Source organism: Aedes aegypti, chromosome 1 (genome assembly GCF_002204515.2).
Source record: "Aedes aegypti strain LVP_AGWG chromosome 1, AaegL5.0 Primary Assembly, whole genome shotgun sequence".
Classification (NCBI taxonomy): Eukaryota; Metazoa; Arthropoda; class Insecta; order Diptera; family Culicidae; genus Aedes; species Aedes aegypti.
In genome coordinates this window covers 143,032,590-143,054,196 of record NC_035107.1, presented here as the reverse complement: position 1 = coordinate 143,054,196, position 21,607 = coordinate 143,032,590, and the positions used below count along the sequence as shown (strand labels likewise).

The 21,607-nt window shown below is 36.9% G+C and overlaps 2 protein-coding genes and 1 long non-coding RNA gene across 3 annotated transcripts in view; 1 reads left to right on the top strand and 2 right to left on the bottom strand.

The window, feature by feature from the left end:
• The window catches only part of LOC5579202 (phosphatidylinositide phosphatase SAC2), a 50,187-nt gene extending 43,089 nt beyond the window's left edge, over positions 1-7,098 (bottom strand). Inside the window, 1 exon segment of the mRNA XM_021849449.1 lies at positions 6,629-7,098. Coding sequence (XP_021705141.1) covers positions 6,629-6,725 — 97 coding nt within the window. The 5' untranslated portion in view covers positions 6,726-7,098.
• On the bottom strand, positions 2,159-2,602 carry LOC110677833. Its single transcript, XR_002501226.1, has 2 exons — positions 2,290-2,602; positions 2,159-2,224 (listed from the first exon to the last, which is right to left on the bottom strand). It is a non-coding gene; the product is annotated as an uncharacterized LOC110677833 (long non-coding RNA).
• A 4,046-nt stretch (positions 7,099-11,144) lies between the features above and the next one.
• Positions 11,145-21,607, top strand: part of LOC5579200 (bromodomain adjacent to zinc finger domain protein 1A) — a 49,330-nt gene continuing 38,867 nt past the window's right edge. The window contains exon 1 of the mRNA XM_021849437.1: positions 11,145-11,760. Within this exon, the coding sequence (XP_021705129.1) occupies positions 11,648-11,760 (113 nt within the window). The 5' untranslated portion in view covers positions 11,145-11,647. The remainder of the gene's footprint in view (positions 11,761-21,607) is intronic.

Genomic DNA, 21,607 nt, shown 5'->3' with positions numbered 1-21,607 from the left:
CAACAGTAGAATAATCTAAAGACTGCTTAGGCAGCTCCAGTCGATCAACGGTGTGTACGTTTTTCAGAACGAAATGCTCGCTCGACTCTTGTCCTGAAATCGTTAGTTGAACTACTTTGGAGTCACGTTCCACTCGTGTAATTCCTGCTGTCCATTTTACAAGAATTGGCTGGGATACTCCATCTAGCTTAATGATCTCCGCTACTGATTTCTCCACGAATGAGTAGGAGGCACCTTCATCAAGAAAGGCGAGTACATCCACTGATCGTTCGCCGTTTGTCAGCCTAACCGGTACCATTCGAAACAGAATAGGTTTCTGCATCTGCAAATCGTGAGCGTTACAATCAGCTGTTACCGGCACAACCGGGCGATATTTGTTTGGAGGGTGGAGCAATGGGTGGTGACGCTCTTCACACGATCCAACATTACATTTGGTTTTGAAACGACATCGCACCTGTCCATGTTCGTTGAGACAAATACTGCACAATTTCCACCGGTTTACTTCTTCCATTCGCTGTTCCCATGAAAGTTTGCTGAATTCTTCGCAATATCTTACTCGATGATCTTTTCGATTGCAAATACGGCACGGTTTGCGGCTTTCTTCTCGCTTCTCTAGCTTTTTGCTCATCTGGTCCTCTGTCGTTGATCCGCTTGATTGGTGATGATCTGCTTCACTGATGTGGGTGTGCAGGAACCCTTCCGGGTGTTTCTCCTTTCGCTTCGCTTCTCGCTTATCCTTTCCGATTCGATGGCTCTGTTCTATTTGCATCTCTCCGAAAAGCGTCACTTCACTAGCATCGGCTACTATTTCTGACAGAAAATCCGCAAAGGTAGTTAACGTCACGTTAGCCTGCTGGCGTTTGTAACGTACCCACTCGAGCTTAGTGGTGGACGGTAATTTTTCCACTAGCTCTTGAATCAACATGGGGTTGACCAAATGATCCCGGAGGCCCGCAGCAATCAGATGATCGCTTAGTTGCTGTACAACGACGCCAAATTTGATGAACGTTTGAAGTCGATCGATTCGTGGAGGATCCGCCTTTCTAGCCTTTGTCACCAATGCCTGAAGAAGGAGCTCCGGTCTGCCGTATAGACTCTTCAATGTATCAATAACAGCTGGCACGGTTTGTGGAAGCAGCAATCTGCTTCTTACTGCTTCTAATGCGACTCCTTTTATACTTTCCTGCAATCTGCCAAGATTCTCCAAATTCGACCAGTTACAGGCTTTGTTGCTATTACACCAACTGCTGTAAAACAATGGCCACTCTTCTGGCTTGCCAGTAAATATCGGTAACTTCTGGAACGGTCCTTTCCGAGCTGCGAGTTGAGCCTTCGACAATCGTGGTTCTGCATGTTGTTCCCCATATTCATCGTCGTTGCTAAATTCACAGTCATCACTTGAAGCATCATGACTGTTGTGCAACTGGAATTGAGTTGCGGTTCTACCAAGCGCCGGTGGACATCTAAGTGAAGATAGATTCAATCTGGATGGATTGCCCGATGGTTGGTTGCATTGCGATTCAATGCCAACAGGGGTAGAATTTTTCGGATAAGCGCCTCGGTGATCAGCGTTATGTAATAGCTGTGTTTGATTCACTGGATTTTGCGTTTGATCCTCCAACGTCCTGTCATCTCTAGCATTTTCGTGCGCCTTTCTGCTTCCTGTACCTCTAATGGAAATAGCTCTCGATCCATCGTGTTCCACGGACAATTCCTCTTTCCTTTTCTGAAACCTTTCTTCGGCCATCCTCTTCATCTTTAGCATCTCTCGTTCTAGCTCTAGTTCCGCAATACGCGTCTGTTCTTGGCGCTCTAACTCCCGTTGAAAATTTCGTAGCTTGATTTGCCTCATCAGCTCCAGACTATGTTTATGGGCTTCATCGGCCTTTTGTTGCTCCATTTCGTTAGCTATCCACTGTTCACTTTTCTCGTATCCTGTGTCGCTCTTTGTAGTATTTCTGCATGCCTCACAGGTCCACGAAATATCCTTGACCTCGTCTGTAACGTCCACGCACGAGAAGTGGAACCAGCGCTTACAGACATCGCAGTAAACCATCTGCTGGTCTGCATGATTCGGCTTATCACATAGTCCACAGTCATAGCCGGTGGCATTGAGGTTAGAATTATCTTCCTCGTTATCACTCATCATTTATTTTTGAGTTTGTTCGGACGAGTGAAAGCAAAACTCCTTTTTTGCAGCAACCTTTTACAGTGTAGCTCAAAACTAAAAGTAAAGCATTTTATTAGAACAATTTGTTAGTTAGTGGATCGATTTCAATATATTTTTACCACTCACATAAATGGTTTTCTTTTTCCTCTTCCAATTCCGAACAATAAATTTGCGCTCTATTTCGCTTAGAACCTAAGAATTCATTCCGTTAGTGTTACAAAAGTAAATGCGGTTGATTATATTACTTACAAATCGTTGATAATAGTTATTTAGATCAATAAAGTAGCGAATTCACTCAAATAATGAAAATATAATCTAGCACGCTTTCAAGATCACTTCCAATTCCCTTTCTTTTTCATAATCTGTCATATAACCTGTCATCTCGGATGTCACTTCGCAGCAGAAAACCCAGTTGTTGAGCGCAGTGGTGCCATCATTGGTAGTTTTCAATTAAGGCTATAAGACAATTATATTTATTATTCTGGTAAATTCCATTTACCATTCCATTGAAACTCCTGATAATGCTGAACAATTCGTGAGCGAAATTAAATTTGTTCATAATCAAAATTATTGAAAAACGAAATATTGTTTGAAAAGTGATGGGGCGTGGCAAAGTGAGCCACCTAGATTTAAGCAAAACAAAAGGTATTTTAAGCATTAAAATGAATAGCCTAAAGATACTAGATTACTTTTTTACTGCATCTTCATCTTAGTGCACCGTTACAAGTGGAACATTTTGCTAGAAAATAGGTTGAACTAAATATCGCAATTTAATCGCAATTTAATACTAGTCTGTCTATTATATTTAAGGTTTCTATCAAAAATAAGCCGCTAGAAAGTATTAATATCAAGCAAAGCTAATAAAATTTCCCTTACAATATTGTACTGCTTATCATTAGCTCTTTTCTATACTGTTTTAAATAAAAATCATACGGTTGAATGAGGTGGCTCATAATGCCCCATATGGTTGGTGAACACGCAAAAAAACATGGTTTCTCAAAAACGTTTGTAAAAAAAACATGTTGATTTTAACATAAATTATCGACATAACATGGAAGAAAACATGTTTTAGTACAAATCACTTGTAATAACACGATAGTTTTTGTTGCTTTTCTTTGCATTCCAGGATGTTTTCCTTAGGTGGCCCATATTGCTCCGATCACCCATATCCTATTTTGTTTCACTTGAAGCTTTTTTTATGAACAGCAGCGCAGTCATACCAGGCGGGAAATCCGTACGACATTGACTGTCTTGTAGATTAGAAGCTGTGAGTTCGTATCCAACCGTGAACACCTATTGATAAGGGGGTGAAGCATTAGAGTGATGCAAATTTTGAAATGTTTGCTCCCCTATGCTTAAACGATTTATATTATGGTAAATAGCATCCTCCCAAAGTTTGAAATGATTCGGAAGAAATTTGACTGTGCACAAGCCATTTGAAGTTTATATGGAGATTACTATGGAAATCGCAAACCTTTTGTGTTCAGGCCTCTATCTCTTCGACATAATATTTTATGAAAAAGTGAACAATCTCTGCTCATGTGAAATCCTTTCAGCTACAACTTTGCTGAAGACCACATTTTGATAGGACTTAAGGATAAATTGCTATTCTTAATCATAAACTGGGTTTGCATTTTGCATGCTCAACCAACTGCTCGGCAGGCAACAGTGATGCTCCTGGCGGGTAGAATAGATCAAAGTAGTGATCCTTTATAGAGAGATAAGCGGAAGTAAAATGGAATGATTTGGCAACAGACCAGCAGTGCTGATTTTGCTCGGCGTCGAGAATAATATTGTAACACGGACATGACTTCCTCATTGCTAAAAAGTGTATTTTGTTTCGTTATAGATCTTCGAGCTACATATCCAAACTAATAAACAGCTGAAAAAATCAACAACTAATAATTGCATTGACAAAAATTTAAAAAAGAAAAATATTTCATTTTTTTGCTTCATACAAAATTACTTTTACCGAAATAATTTCAAGCGGATTACATTACTCTTCAAGAAAAGTTCAAAACAAACATAACGCATGTTCGTTTGCACTGTAAACTCGGCATTACCCTTTAATGTGGAAAAAATACCCACTTTTTTCTGATATATGGAAATGTCAAAATAAAGGGTACTTTCAAATTTTGAATAAAGGGTACTTTTCTCCCATTTTGACGTTCAAGGGATTTACCCATTAAAGGGTGAAAATTTTCTTGGAGTTTCTCACTAATCATTCTAGTGCACTGATCAATGTTCAGCAACAAAAACTGCTTGTGTAAAATTAAAATGATTAAATTTAAAATTAAATTAAATGGCTCGGTAGGAAAGGTAAGTAACTACAACTTGCTCGGTAATTTGTTTATTCTATCACTATTTTGTTCAACGAAAATTAAATTTTTCATATGGTTTACAGGATGTGCTGCATAAAACGAATAGGAATCAAGGACCCTGATTGGAAAAATCATCTGCTACCGAATGTGCTGCTGCTATGATTATTATAATATATATTTATCTTTATGAATAAAGCTACCTAATTAATCTAATCGAGGTTTGTCATTCAGTTTTTTATTTCATGGAATTCACTTATTCTAAAGAAATATAAATTTGAAAAAGAAAACAGTGTAAATTTTACCCATTTCGCCAAAATTTTCATTCGGGATAATGGGTAAAATTTACTCGTTGTTTTGACGTACAAGCTGTTTACTCTTTAAAGAGTAAAGGCCTTAAACTAGTTTCTCTCAAAGAGGGTACTTTTTTACCCTTTAAAGGGTACTTTGGTGTTACAGTGTGGCTCACACTTTGACAGCTCTCGCTGCTCGATTGGCTCACACTTTGGCAGAAATGTCAGCTTCCGCGAATCTCTCTTATAAAGGATTACTAGATCAAAGTAATCCAGGCTACTATGTTCTACAGCAAAACAGCAGTGTTGCTCTGAAAGTAATTGAATGATTATCTCAGCATGATTTAGACTTTATTATCACTAGTATACCAAATTATCCCTACGTCCCATCAAAATGTGGTCTTCGGCAAATTTGTAGCTGGGAAGATTTCACATGAGTAGAGTTTGTTCACTTTTCCATAAATTATTATAACGAGCAGTTAGAGGACTGAACACAAAAGGTTAGTCTTTTCCATAGAAACTTCAAATGGCCTGTGCAGAACCAAATTTCTTCCAAATTGCTTCAAATTTTGGGGAGAATGATTTTCACCATAATTGACACCGTTTAAGCATAGGGGAGCAAAAACTTCAAAATTTGCATCAGTCTAGTGAAGCATTCTTATCAATTTGTTGCATGTTCTGAGAGTGTTCTGAATGTGGGTAGCGAACGTGATTTTGCGGTCCATAGTCAGTCCAAGATATCTTGCGTCGTTTGACCATGGAATCTCGCGACTCCATACAGAGATCTAATTTTGCGGAAATTTGTGGGGACTTCGTTTGTGGGTAAAAACAAGCGCCTGTGATTTATCCGCGCACTGTTCAACATTCAGCATAAGTCTAAAACAGCAAGTTTTATGTTACACGACACTCAGCTCAATACAGAGTCAGAATTAGGGCGAATGTGAACACTAATACATTATCAGTAAAATCGGTTTGAAGTTCAGCGGATATAATTTCAATTCTATAGTATGTTTCTGATTGATTTAATCGCATGATACTATTTTGTATGATCCATTACAATATTACTTTTGTAACAAACCATTTGATTTATTTTCATATTATGAACAATATGTTAAAATAAATAAAAATGTATCATGCGCCATTTATTAAAATTTAGAATTGTTGCGCCCCTCGGTTTTCGTCTTCTTCAGTTTGACTGCAGCGATTGCGCCTTTTGACCTCGTCCTTCTGGTTTGACTATCATCAGCTTCGCCGTTTTGCTACGCTCTTTCGCACGAACCTTCATCACTATCGCCCTTCTGTACACTATGTTTTAAATGCGCCCTGCTGTCACACTCAATCTCAAATGCGCCCGGTTACCGCAGGGGGGGGGGGGAGGTTGGATCGAAGGAGAATATGAAATGCACCTTTAACTTGTTTCGTGAAAAACGTTATTTTTAAGTAACAGCTGTGTATTATATGATTGTAATTTATCAAATAAACTGTTAGGTGAGTAAAACTCAATTTGTTTTGTCAGTTAGGCCGTAATTCTGGTACAGTATTGAACTCTTTTAACTGATACCAAGTTATTATTTCCCAAAAGTTTTAATGTCAATCAAAAATGATAGGACCGACAGGCTTACGTTAAGTTAATATAAAACAAATACTAAATACTGAAAATAGTTCCAGGGCCTCACCTTAAAAATTTGGATCAATTTCTAACGTAGATCCAGAATATGTATAAAAAAAGCTGGATGCTTTTAAACAACCCAACTCATTACATTCAAGCCCCCTTACAATGAAACATCCTGTGTACATCATTGGTTCTGCTTCGGAGTCTTCGTAAACAAAGAAAAAAAAACACTCACCACATTTGATTTGAAATTCTGATGTCGTTCGATTCCACCACAGGCTTTTTTCCTTGCGTACGAAAATGTAGAAACTCTCGGTTTGGAAAACCTCCATCGTCCTTGGTATTGATTTCGATGCAATAATTTCTGCAAACTGTTGAAAATCCGATCCGAAAATGCAGCCCGCGTTGATTTCCCGGAAGAAATCAATAAAACTTGTTTATCTGAGTCATTCTGCCTCAGATTCGTACGCCCATTTTCTGCGTTCTTATTTTCGATCGGATAACTGCACTCGTTGGAAATTCACCGAGTTTAGCACTATTGTTCTATTAATATTAACACTTGTTCAACTGCTATCACCGTTTTTGAAAGAATTCGGTAAGCCAATATTGATTTTTTCTTGAATTTTCTGCAGCAGCAATGAGTAATTTCCTTTCTTCGCTTTTCGTTTTGCGAAACTGATTGCTGCAGATTGTTGTTGGAAGGAAAAATATCAGCGAAAAATGACATCTGTGCACAGTAAAAAAGGATAAATTATTTATTTATTTCAAGGTTTATAAAGTTTGGGGTCGCGACTAGTGATCCTTTATAGGCCTTTTCATGTGACAGGTCCCTCTATGCATTTGTTTATATCGGTAGAAGACCGGTGCATACACGAGGCTGTCATTTTCATAGAAGAACTGTCAAAGAACTTCCCGATCAGCTGTTTTGGAATGTCATGTGAATAGGCCTATAGAGAGATAAGCGGAAGTAAAATGGAATGATTTGGCAACAGACCAGCAGTGCTGATTTTGCTCGGCGTCGAGAATAATATTGTAACACGGACATGACTTCCTCATTGCTAAAAAGTGTATTTTGTTTCGTTATAGATCTTTGAGCTACATATCCAAACTAATAAACAGCCAAAACAATCAACAACTAATAATTGCATTGACAAAAATTTAAAAAAGAAAAATATTTCATTTTTTTGCTTCATGCAAAATTTACTTTTACCGAAATAATTTCAAGCGGATTACATTACTCTTCAAGAAAAGTTCAAAACAAACATAACGCATGTTCATTTGGCTCACACTTTGACTGCTCTCGCTGCTCGATTGGCTCACACTTTGACAGAAATGTCAGCTTCCGCGAATCTCTCTTATAAAGGATTACTAGTCGCGACAAGACGATCGTGGACGACAATATTTGTATTGCCAATATACTGTGCATTGCGCGATTATTTATCGCGACGGCGATCTTGAAAACTTCTTAAAATGCGTGTTGATCGCCGCAGGTACTTCAAATCGTTTTGGTGTCTTCTGTGCGATCATTCCTGATTGTCCAAGGCATAATCGCGCAGAAGACACCAAAACGATTTGAAGTGCCTGCGGCGATCTACAAGCGTTTTTTTTTTTAAGATAGTCAGCGCGAGAATTTGTCGTGCCACGCATAATATTTATTTGCTTCTCTGCAATATTTTCATCGAGTTTAAGTCGGGTCAGCCACGTGAGGACGCTCGGCACAAAAATCGATTAATTTTCATGATGCTGTGTCAAACAATTTATCGTGCCTCGTGTTTCCGATCGCTGTTTAGCAGCAGTATGATCAAACTTTCCTGATTTCGCAAAGGAGAATGCTTCTCGCCAGTTTTCAAAAATATGTGGGCTCATTCACAAATTTCATAACGCTGTAGGAGGTGGGTGGGTGTCCTGTTACGGCTCATACAAAATTTGTATAATATTCATACAAAAAACGCTAAGAAAGGGTTAGGTGGGTATCAAAAATGGCCATTTTTGACGTTATGAAATTTGTGAATGAACCCTTATGAATAGTCCATTTTACGAGACGTTTTTGAACAGCTGATCGCTTATTTTATGAATGAAATTTGGACAGTAGGTGGTGTCGTAACGTGTGAAAGTAACAGCAATATCATCAGTGTTGCCGTTTCGTAAAATGGACTATTCCCCAGTGTTGTGAAAAACTCAATTCTCACAACTCACGCTTGAGATTTTTCATGCGTGAGTAGTCAATCACGCAACTCAGCAGTCAAACAATCACGGATGAGTTGGCTCACCTTTTTGACTCATTGTCTCGTATTTCCACAGTTTACTCACACACGGCAATAATTTCTTGTTAGTCTGGTAAAATTATAGTAATCCTTTCTAACGTAATCAACAATATTCGGTTTCACGAGTTTTGGCCGGGAGTTGATTTTGCATCAAAATCTCAAGCGTGAGATTTGCGGATCAGATCTCTAATGAGTTTGATCTCTCGTTAGAGCGTATTGATTGACATTTGAGTGCGAGTCTATCAACACTGCTATTCCCAAACTTTACATACATCAAGATGAACATGAATCGAAGCACGAATCTGAAGAACCAAACATCCGTTTAAGCTGAAAACTTAATCGATTGGTCACTAGCTGGTGGTGATTAATCGATTAGGTTTTCAGCTCAAACGGATGTTTGGTTCTCCAGATCCGTGCTCTTGAAAATTTCAACTTTGGCTTCGATTCAACTTCACCTTAATGGATTCCATTGCCAAACCCTGCTGTTACTCATCTCGGTACTGAATCAATTAAAATTCAAACTACATACAGTTTCCCCTTATGGGTGACGATAATAGAGATAGAAAACTATAGAGGACGAATGTCGCTGCTGTTCCCTTTGTTCTCGCTCAGAAACATGTCGGGTATATAAGTGTCAAACTGCATACATTTTCGCGTTGACATTTATAGCCCCGCCTATCTCCGCCAGCAAAAGATGTTCCTGCAGCGACGCCAGCGACATTCTTCCTCTATAGTTTATTACCTCTATTGTGACGATCCATGCAAGTGAACCATTTATCGATCGATTATTCCAGCTTTTCATGATGAAAAGAGCATCAATAATTCCACATAATGCTCATTAAACTATTTAAAGCGGTCCCCGTTCATCCTTTGTTACAATTCCCTTAAAGATCGCTTCCTCGTCCCATTTCCGCATATTCTAATGAATCATTAAAATAACCAAAACGGCCGCTATGGAAAGCATAGATAGCACCACTGTAGCCTTGTGTGTTAGACAGATCAGCAATGCTGTCACAATGTCAAATCCCACATACAGTGGCGCCTTTATTTTGATGCGGTGAGCACTTGCAAAAACTACCCTCAATGATCCATTAAATACGTTCACGATGGAAAAGCCGCGCACGCTTCTAAAATTCAGAGTGCACGCATCTGAAATATTCATACAGAATACGTAACGAAGGGGCCAGATAGCCGTAGCGGTAAACGCACAGCTATTCAGCATGACCAAGCTGAGGGTCGTGGGTTCGGATCCCACCGGTCGAGGATCTTTTCGGGTTGGAAATTTTCTCGACTTCCCAGGGCATAGAGTATCTTCGTACCTGCCACACGATATACACATGCAAAAATGGTCATTGGCATAGTAAGCTCTCAGTGAATAACTGTGGAAGTGCTCATAAAACACTAAGCTGAGAAGCAGGCTCTGTCCCAGTGGGGACGTAACGCCAGAAAGAAGAAGACGTAACGAGGGGGTGGGTGGGTGTCAAAAAAGGTCATTTTTGGTGTTATGAATTTTGTGAATGAACTCTAAGATGTTACACATAATATAAATTTTGGAAAACAGTCATACAAAAAGCGTTACAAGGGGGTGGGTGGGTTCCAAAGATGGTCATGTTTAACGTTAGGGGTCATGCACAAATTACGTCACGCTCCAAGGGGGGGGGGTCGAGCCAACCGTGACAAGCCTTGCAAAATTTTTGGAGGACTCATACAAAAAGTGTGACAAAGGGGAGGGGGTCGAAAAAGTTGAAATTAAGCGTGCCATAATTTGTGTACCATCCCTTATGAAATTTGTGAATTAACACTTGCTTCCGTAATCATTGCGTTTGGACCTTGTTGCTAGCGATTTTAGTGAGATATTCTTGTTGCCAGTAAAATAGTTCTCGGGATTTTGAATTCGCCAAACTCTAAAGCCTGATTTGCTGCTGAACAGGAATCGCTAAGAATTTACTCAAAAGAGAATATCAAATGCGTCTTTTTGTTTTCTCACTTAATTCATTTAAAAAACGTTATTTTTTAGGAACAGCTGTGTATTATATCTCAATTGGAACGTGGATTTGTATGGAAATGACAGTTCGCCGCTGTTCCAATTTTGACATTGGCGCCACTCTTATTTAAATCCACTCTGGTGAATAAAACTCAATTTGTTTATATATGTCAGTTAGGCCGTAATTCTGGTACTGTATTGAAATATCCTATGGGGTTCTGCACAAACATCTTTCTGTCTCTTTTACTCTTCCTTCAAATTTGTAAACAACAAGGCCAGTAAATGTCAAGATCCCATACGAAATCAAAACAGTGCAGTGGCCTATTCGCGATAACTTTTTCCGTGCAATGCTTGTGGCATTTCCCATCTTTTCTGTTAAACTTGGTAAATTGAGTTGCTTGTGCGTTTTGTGGGCCTCACTTACACCAATAAACAAAATCAACGTGCGTGAGTTACTACTCCGTCCAATCGAATGCCAGCCAGATGTCAAACGATTTGCTTTCTTCTTGGCATTTTCTGGCTATCCGACATTGCGTTCTCCGCGGAGCGTCGATAGAAAACCAGTAAATTCTCAGTGAACTCGAAAGGATTATCTTCTAAATGGTGTTCAATGTGATATTTCAAGTGCATTGCCTATCGTGAAAGTGTTATCGTCAAGTTTCTGTTGCTTTTTGGAGGTAAATTAAAGTTTCCAAAATTTCCCGCCTCCAAGCCGAACTGTCAGTTGGTGAGCGCGTAAACAAAAGTTTACAAAACTCCGCGCGAGAAAAGTTCTCGCGGTCTGGGGAGAGCTCAGCACTCACCACTGGTTCTTTGTGCGAGTGTGTTGGTGTGTTGCGTTGACTGAGGCACTCACCATCGCTTTGACAAGCAGTTGAGAGGGAAAAAAGCGAAAAAAAAGTGTTCAAATCAAGCCAGCCATTGAAGAGCACGGACGGAAGACGGAACATCAAAGCAAGCCACCTTCGAGAAAAAAAGTGTCTGGCAAGTCGCAACCCGGAGGAAAATGCCTCTCCTACGGCAAAAGCTGTTCCAGAAAGTGTCCGGACAAGAAAAACATCGCGATAGTGACGAAGTGTTCTACTGTGCGACCACTAATGAAATCTTCAGCAATTACGAGTAAGTTTATTTCATAGCATCTGTGCCTCCAGTGGATCTCGGAGGATAGTGAAAAACGAAATTCCGCAAGTTGCTTCATGTTCGTTGTGGAAGGAAAATTGGGGTGGAATTCTGAATTTTTCTTCGCGTTGGCTGAATGATTCTGGAGTTTCGGAACATGATTTCGCAGTGTTTGTGCGGTTATTGACTATGGCTCCATCGATTGCACGAAGAAACATTCAAGTTTTGCGGCATTTCGGTGTAAATTTTGGCCCCTGGAAAATGCGACGAGAATCAGCTGGCCTCCTTTTCCTCATGACTTTAATGTGAAATTTCGCTTTGACTCATGCCATGGCTTCCTTTGTGGCAGTGTTTCTCAATTTGGGGCTCTGCGTTCTAAATGGGGTGCAAAGGGTTGAACGTAAAATATCGACTCAAGAAACAGTTAAGCATTCAATTTGATGGGATGAAGTAAGGACAGCTGGTATTTGTGCAATCTAGAATATGTACAATGTGCAAAAATCGTGTATCCATAGCTGTAAACATAAAAACATCATTCCACTTGACTAAAATAATGGTTTGTAATTTGTAATTTGAACTTTATTATAAACGATAACCTGTTAGTTGAACTTTACATCGGGTCAAGGTTCTTATCAATAAGTTTATGTAACGTTAACAGTACAATTATACTTAAGTACAATATACAGTTTTGATATTTTTTTGTAAATACAATTAAATACATTACAATCACTATGCAGATCTCGCGTTTGAGATTACTTCTACATTTCCACAATTCTGAATTAATCTTTTAGTGATGTTCGATATGCTGCAATTGTTCATTCCACCTTTGGTCTATCAATTGGAAATTCCTTTTCATATAGGATCAATAAAATTTGTTTTGTTTTGTCGTAGGCAAGAATCTTCACCGAACAGCTAATTTGGATCTGGCTTTGTTAAGTCTTTTTTTCAACATTTTCACCCAATGCGGGGGACTATGCACCTGAAAAGAAAAGTAACACAGCGTTACAAAAATAACAGGAGTTTCAGAATCTAATACCGCTCTTAGAAATGTTTCAGAACGTTATAGTCTTGAGCTAAGGTTGTCAAAGTTGCTTAAAATATTGATTTTCTTTTTTAAAATTTCTTTATTAGTATCATTCCAAACATTACATTCATTTCTCATATCTATGGATAGGTATCTATAGGTGTTCTGTGTAAGGCAACACTTTCATTTATTAATATTTTGTTAACACCACATTACTTTTCATTTGTGAGTTGATTTCACCTGCTTATAAGACAAAAAAGCAAGAAGTTGTTTCCGAGATACGACCGCCAAGTTGACGTTGGATAACGTTAGCTTCTTTTATTTCCCGGTTTGAGACCGTTACGAACTTATGAAAGATTTATACAGGTCGGACTCGATTATCCGGAGTATCGATTTTTATTTCACTCCGGATAATCGAATCCTCCGGATAATCGAATCACTAAGAAAAAAATTGAAATCTTCGATAAAAGAACATAAATATTATCTTTATTTGTTGTTTTATTTATATGATGCGGCGGCGTAGCCAGAAATTATTTCTAGGAACAGTAGGGGTCTTTACAAGAAAAAACAAACTTTTTGACCAGCATATACAAAAACCACTTTTTCAAACCCCCTGTACTTAAATACGTTCAAAACTGCAAAACCATTGATGTTGTATATTGCAATACCAAATTATCTCAGATTTATGCATAAAAATTGAAAAAACAAGAACATCAAAAATCAAATTCCGGATAATCGAGTCTAAAATTCCGGATAATCGGATCCCGGATAATCGAGTCCCCGGATAATCGAGTCTCCGGATAATCGAGTCCGACCTGTACTGCTAAAAATCTAATCAATTTTCACACTATTTGTTGCATGTCTATTTTGACGTATTATGCACAGGCTCACAGGCGCGTCTACGTTCGAATCCATGGGTAGGACAAACGTTGGCAAATATATTGTGCACAGTGAAGATAAGAATAATTTTAACTATGGACTGTAAATTCAAAGTTTCTATATTTGAGGAGCTGAAACGAAAAAGGGTGTACGAGTAAGTGACATTTTTGTCGGTTTTGAGTTGAGTTGAGAAAATTCTATTGTTTAAAAGCGTTCCAAAGATATTTTCAGGTGATATTTTCCGCTCGAAAGAAAAAAAAAATGACATTGCGACAAGTATTCCTGTACATATCTTTCTTTTCATTATTTTCTCTAGGAATGTCATCAGAAATTTATTCAGGTGTTTGCCGAAATGTTTCGATATTACTCCGGAAATTTCTAAAGGAGTTCAATTAGTGATTATTTCCCAACGAATTTCTCCACGAATTTTAATAGGAAATTTCTACAATCATGTTGTTCAAGATCCCTCAAGAAATCAATCTAGATTTTCCCAAGGAGAACCACAGGAATGGAATTTCTCCAAAGATTATTTCATGAATCATCTGAAGGGTGTGGTTTAAAGGCTTCAAAAATCATTCCTCCAAAAATAATTTGAGAAATTTTTCAAGAAAGTCCCAACTCCTCCAAAATTTGATCTAGTGATTCATCCATCAATTTCTCTGGAACATCCTCCAAGATTCCTAGTCAAAAAGCCTTCTAAACTTCAATCAATCACTCCTCCAGAACTTTCTACGAATTCCCTTTGAAGTTGTCTTTTAGGATTTATATAAAATTGCAAGTAGAAATTTCTCTTAAGATACCTTCAGCAATTGCTGCAGAGATTCCTTCTTAATTTTTTACAGAAATCCCTCCAGTAATCCTCAAGTAAGTCTTGAAATTTTTTTGTCACGAATTCTTCTAGGGATATCTCCAGGAAAATGCCAAGCAAAATTTCCGGAAATATAAATCCGTGAGGTATTTCTAAAGAAAATCTCTCAATCTCTGATGAAACTTGAGTAAGTTTCAAAATCACCCTGAATGAGTAACGATCTCTGAAATAACTTCTGGACTCTTCAGGAAGTTTTAGAAGATTTTCTCGATACTGTCATCTCTCCCTTACTCGATATTCCGTATTTCGATATCGAGTTAGGGAACCATAGTAAAAGTTGGTTTTCATGACTACCTCGATGGTCCCTTGAATCGCATTTGCACTGGTTTTGTGTTCTGTAACTCGATACCTCCCTTACTCGATGGTCCCTTCAATATCGAGTTATGGAAAGTTGACTGTAGTTTGTTAAGATAATCGGAAAAAAATCAATCGAGTCTCGGGATAGTATTCCGCAGTAACAACTGTAGAATTCGGTAGAATGATAAGCGAAAAAATATCTAAAGGAAGTTCTAGGATATTTTTGAAAAATAAAAAACAATCAAAATAATACCTGAGCAAATTACTAGAGGTAGTAGCTTTGGAGTTCTCAAATATTTCCTAAAGCAAATTGTGGAGAAATTCATTTAAGCATCCTTTTAAAAATCACTGGAAAAATTTCTGGTGGTAGATAAAACTATAGAAAAAAATCTGGAGAGATCCCCGTAGGAAACCTTGAAAGTATTCTAAATTAAATCACTATGATAATTTATGAAGCTTTTCCTCGGGGAATCTGATATGAAATTCTTCCATAGCCTGTTATAACGGGTTTCTGAAAGTTTCTTTGGAGCCTGTACAATCCAATGCAAGCAGGATAAGTAAATAAGAGACTTTAGATACCATTTTGGTTTAAATATATACTTTAGGTTTACCTATGCTGACCTTCCATTAAAAAGAGACTTGTGTTGCAATAGAGACCAAGTCTCTATGAAGAATCCTACTACCAGTTCTGTCTTTAGGATCATTCATTAGATCAAGTTTCGTTATTATTCATATTAATAAAAATTCTATCCATTTTAAACCAATCTCACGAAACAAATTTGACAAAAATAGACCAAATTGCTTTTGTTTTACAACCAGTGTGGTTGTTCTAATATCTTCTATTTCTAACGTGGATAAACCGCAAATATTCTGTGAATTTGTATTGTTATTTTCTTTGCACATAAATGACTCGTTAAATCGCAGTTTTCAGGGGAAACTGAAGATGTTTGAAAAATGTTTAATCAAGTAGAAACTCCGTCATATATTTCGTAGTAATTTCTTCAGCAATTCTCACAAAAATCTTTCAAAAAATCGTCATAATCAGCTCTAAATAAGTTTATGAATGATGCCACAAATTAACAGTAGACATTATTCAAATGATTTTTCAGGAATTTACTAAGAAGTAATTCCAGAAATTTCTACGGAATAAGCTAAGAGCTTCTAGCGAGTAAGAGACTGTTATGCCTTTATTTTTCAATATGGGACTACACTAACTTCATATTTTACACAACATTTTCAAGCATTTTTTTTTTAAATTTTCATTTGCATAGTAAAGTATATATTAAACATAAATGTTTCAAAAAATAGGTGGCACGAAAGTCAATATGGATAGTTATGCTCTTATTGGCAGTGCTGATCTTGATTTTTTTGTGAAATAGTGGGTAGGACAATACTTTGAGTGTCCTACCCTGGTGTTTATGTGCGTAGTACATGTCCTACCTGTCCTACCCACTTGACGCGCCACTGGACAGGCTTGATAATACTCCTCAACATCATCAGAGTTTGGTGACATACTCTAGTGCAGCGTGCTGCCTTTGCCTCTTTGCGAGGGAGCGAAAAAATGCTAAGCAGAGAGGCAACGAAAATTGAGCGAGGAAGTTGTAGCACGAAACACACTAGAGTAAAATTCCATCAAAAAAGAATGCTCTCACAACTCCCCAAGCCAAAGAGGTTGACCGTCGTACTTGTTTTCCTGCATTCAGTTGTTTGGCATTTTGAACATGATTGAAAACAGACAAGAAAAACCATGAAAAATGATCAATTTCACCCGAAATTACGGTACATGTAAACTTCAAAACGTCAAAACCTTATAACAGCAAGAAAAATGTGCTTTTCTATGGAAAATAAGACATGCCTCGATATTTACCCCTTTATCAATAGTTAAGTCATAAAAATCAATAGTTTTCATAATTTTTTTTTCGTTTTTCGAAATTGTACCCCAGTATGTTGCCGTAAGACGTTATCCAACGTCAAAAACGCTTCCAAGTTACTTACCCTAACTAAACCTAAATATATAACGCATCTATCGTGACAATAGAAGATTGCAACGATTTTTGTCTAAAATTATTAATTACAGGTCGGACTCGATTATCCGGAGACTCGATTATCTATTATATTTGTCTAAAATTATTAATTACAGGTCGGACTCGATTATCCGGAGACTCGATTATCCGGGGACTCGATTATCTGGGATTCGATTATCCGGAATTTGTTTTTTGATGTACTTGTTTTTCAATTTTATGCATAAATCTAAGATAATTTGGTATTTGGTGATAATTTACAATATTATTGGTTTTGCAGTTTAGAACGTATTTAAGAAAAGTAGGGATTTGAAAAGTGGTCAACATTTCTTTTTTCTCGTGAAAACCCCTACTGTTCCTAGAAAAAAAATGTATGGCTACGCCTCCGCATCATATAAATAAAATAACGCAAAAAGATAATATTTAAGTTCTTTTGACAAAGATTTCTATTTTTTCCTAGTGATTCGATTATCTGGAAAAAATCGATACTCCGGATAATCGAGTCCGACCTGTATTCTATTTGACATTGTTCCAATGTTTCAACATTGGATATTCTATGTAACTCATTAGTAATATAGCAGGAAGAAAGCTTCAGAATCATTTTCAAAATGTTATTTTGAATCATCTGCAGAGTTTTTTTTTCTGGTACAACAGCTAGTCCATATTAGTACAGCATACAGCATGGCTGGCCTGAAAATTCATTTGAAGATCAATAGCTTGTTCTTAAGACAAAGTTTCGATTTTATATATTTGTTACATTTGGCTTGTATGCCCTCAATGAGATTTTTGAAAGTTAAATTTTTACTCACTTCATCTGACCAATGTATTGGAACCCCTCTCATCGTAACAACATGTCCAGTGTCCACCTGAAGGTTTCAAATAAAGAGCTTTTGGTTTATGTGGGAATATTATTAGTTGAGTTTTGGAAGCATCAGTAGAAATCTTCCATTTTTGCAAGTATGAAGAAAAAATATCCAAACTTTTTTGCAATCGACTACAGATGACACGCAGACTTTGTCCTTTGGCGGAGAGGCCTGTGTCGTTCGCAAACAAGGATTTTTGACATCCCTGAGGTAACTCAGGTAAGTCAGATATGAAAATATTGTATAATATTGGTCTCAAAATGCTGCCTTGAAGATCATCAGCTCTTACAGGAAGTCTTTCTGAGTTCTGATAATTAACCTGAAGTGCACTATTTGACAGATAGCTTTGGATTATTCTAACAATGTATGTTGGAAATTTTACATTTTTTTCATTTTACAATCAAGCCTTCATGCCAAACACTGTCGAATGCTTTTTCTATGTCTAGAAGAGCAAGACCAGTAGAATAGCCTTCAGATTTGTTGGAACGGATCAAATTTGTTACACGTAAAAGTTGATGAGTGGTCGAATGTCCATTGCGGAATCCGAATTGGCAAAAATTGAATTTTCGTTGATGTGGGCCATCATTCTGTTCAAAATGACTGATGGAGGAACGCAAACTGATTGGACGACAGCTAGAAGCTTCTGCAGGATTTTCGTCTGATTTTAAAATTGGTACAACTTGGTATTTTTCCATTTGCCAGGAAAATATGCTAATTGAAAACATTTGTTAAATATATCAACTAAGAATGATAGCTACTTTCTGGAAGTTTCTTTATGAGAATGTAAAAAATTCCATCATCGCCAGGGACTTTCATATTTTTGATTTTTTTTAATAATACAGTCATCTCTCCCTTACTCGATATTCTGTATCTCGATATTTCCCCTAACTCGATGGAATGCGCGGTCCCTTCAATCTAGCATGCTTTGATACCTCTGTAACTCGATACCTCTCTAACTCGATGTTCCCTAACTCGATGCTATCTGTTTCAGTTTCCCAAGTAAATTTACCTCTCTAACTCGATATTTTCATGAAAAGTTCCAAATGTCCTCCAAACGTTAATAAATTTCATGAATTTCATTATTATGATTAAATTGATAGTAAAATTAAAGTTTACTGCCAATTTCTGGGTGCTAAAATTTTTAATTTTTGCCTATCGGTAAAAAAGTATCACAAAAGTTAATGTGGTGAAATGGTATTGTTTTTCACGTGAAAATAACTATTCTGAATGTATTTTGACAAAATAATAAAAAGTTGAAAATTTGAAAAATATGTGTTCTGTATCTCGATACCTCCCTAATTCGATGGTCCCTTCAATATCGAGTAAGGGAGAGTTAACTGTAGTTATCATTTCTTACAAATCAGTCGCCCAGGAATTTTGGAAAATGTTCTCTTGATTGAGAATGTTTTCGAAATCCTGAGTAACTTGATTTTCTATTGGACTAGTACAGTAAAACCTCCATGAGTCGATATTGAAGGGACCATCGACTCATGGAAATATCGAGTCATGGAACAGAAATGCTGAGGAAAGCTGTTTGAAGGGACCACGAAGGGATCATCATACCAACAAAGGGTGCGACTTATTTTTCAAAAGTTCTCAAAACCAAAAATTCGTGTTCTCTTCTGAACTAAATAAAAAAAAAGTTTGTAGAATATCAAAGTTGTCTAAAATCAAAGACTATTAAAAGTAGTTTTCCACAAATTTTTCACTTTTTACTTAAAAAATCATCTATGTTTGACCACAACTTCTTGTATACTCAACCAATTCAAAATCTTATTTTTATGATTTTGAAGCAAATTTGGTAATTTTTAAGGTGAAGATGAATTGAAGCCAAACTTCAAGTATTCAAGAGCACGGATCTAGGGAACCAAACATCCGTTTGAGCTGAAAACCTTATCGATTGGTCACCACCAGCTAACAAGATACTTTATAAACTTCAGTTCAACAGTAAAAATGTAATTTCAGGCGGAACAAAATAAAAATGTTAAGGGGTAGTTTTTGTTAAGTTAAATAACTATGTCAAAACCATTTTTCAACTGAATTTGTTATACACTGCCCACCGAAAATATGGAATCGTTGCAATACTGAATATTGCAGCACTTGAAGTTTAGCATCACTCAAAACATAGTGAAAAAGGTTTTCTTTTGTTACAATAAAAAGATTGAGTAGATTGAATGATGTACCCGAAAAAAAAATGAAATTGCCTCCGAAATCCTGAAATAATATTAATTTTAGGTGATGCTCAACTTTTTAGGGTGCTGCAATATTCAGTATGAGTGTTGCAATACGCGATTCCATACTCAAGATGGGTAGCGTATGTACAGTTTGAAAACAACTAAATTAGCTTCAAAAGCATGTAAAAAATCTAGAATCATATAAGTATTTGAGAAATTATGATGAAACAAAGATTTTTTAGATTTTTTAGTAGAAAAAGGAAAAGTTTAGAAAAAAACACGGTTTTTAGACGAATTTGATGTTTTACAAATTTCATAAATTTAATTAAAGAGAATGGTGCTAAAAGCTTCAAAATCGTGGCCAGGAAATATGGGATAGATTTAATTTACAAAAAGAATACAGTCGACTCTCCATGACTCGATATTCAAGGGACCATCGACTAGTATTAGGGGGAGATCCCCCTGTACCGGACACTTAAGCCACTAAATTCATAATTCGAAAAATATTGGTTTTATGTGCTCGTGTTACCCATTTATGATAAATATTATCTTTTTTATAGTGTACAAAAATAAATTTGAAAATATAAGTATGAATTTTGACATTGCATTTTGATGATGTATTTTAGTACCAAATTGATCGATCTTGAAAGGTGGCACCCAATACCGGACACAATCTAGAAATGCCTCGAATTCTGTAAATTTGAACATCATTGAATGTGTTTACTTTAGGAATAGTATATAATTGGCAATTCAATGCATTTGCAACATTTACAAGAACAATTAGAGTATTTCATAGTTTGCAAGATGTCCATCAAAAACCTCTTTCTTATATGATGAAAAATAGCACATTTTACGATGTTGTTCTGAATGTTCATTTTTCTTAATTTTATTGCATGTTTGATACCATGATCCACGGAATCCATGAAAAATGAATGTATTTTGAGACACTCGTGCAATAATTACAAAGATATCATATAACAAATCAGGCTGTACGTACTGGGGGACAGGAGGTGCTTAAACAAAATTGTAATTTGTCCATATTTAGTCCGATTATGGTACAAAATTCATTCATACTATCAAATTAGGATTATGTTCGAATATGCTTGCGTGATCGAAAGTATTTTTTCATATTCAAAATAATTACTAAATAGGCTCAAAATTAAGGCAATACGTCAATTTTTTTGAAATTTTCAATCTTTTGTACTTTTTTAAAAAGGCATGCATATTTCAAGGATGTGTTATTCTACGCAAACATTAGTCTCCATAATAGCTTCCTTTACTACTAACACACCATCTTGATTGGACCATGATTTCTCAATGTTTCGACTTTGTCCGGTATTGGGTGCTGTCCGGTACTGGGGGATCTCCCCCTATCGAGTTATAGAATATACCGACACAAAAAAATCACAAATCGAAGGAACAATTTTATGTATTTCCAATAAGTTACCGCGGGGCAAGTGGGTAAGTAAGTGGGGTAAGTGAAAATAATTGGTATATTTTACTGAATATGTCAGGGTGGCCACCGAACCGGGAAAAACGGGAAAAGCGGGAAAAAGACGGGAATTTGAATCCATCGGGAAAAACCGGGAATTTGAGATGGTCACCGGGAAAATTATTTTGAAAGAACATCTTCAAGCTATAAATCTATAAATCATCAAAAATAAGTTGTAGAAAGTTGATATGGTTGATCATATTGCCATTAAGCATCTGTTATCTTGGAG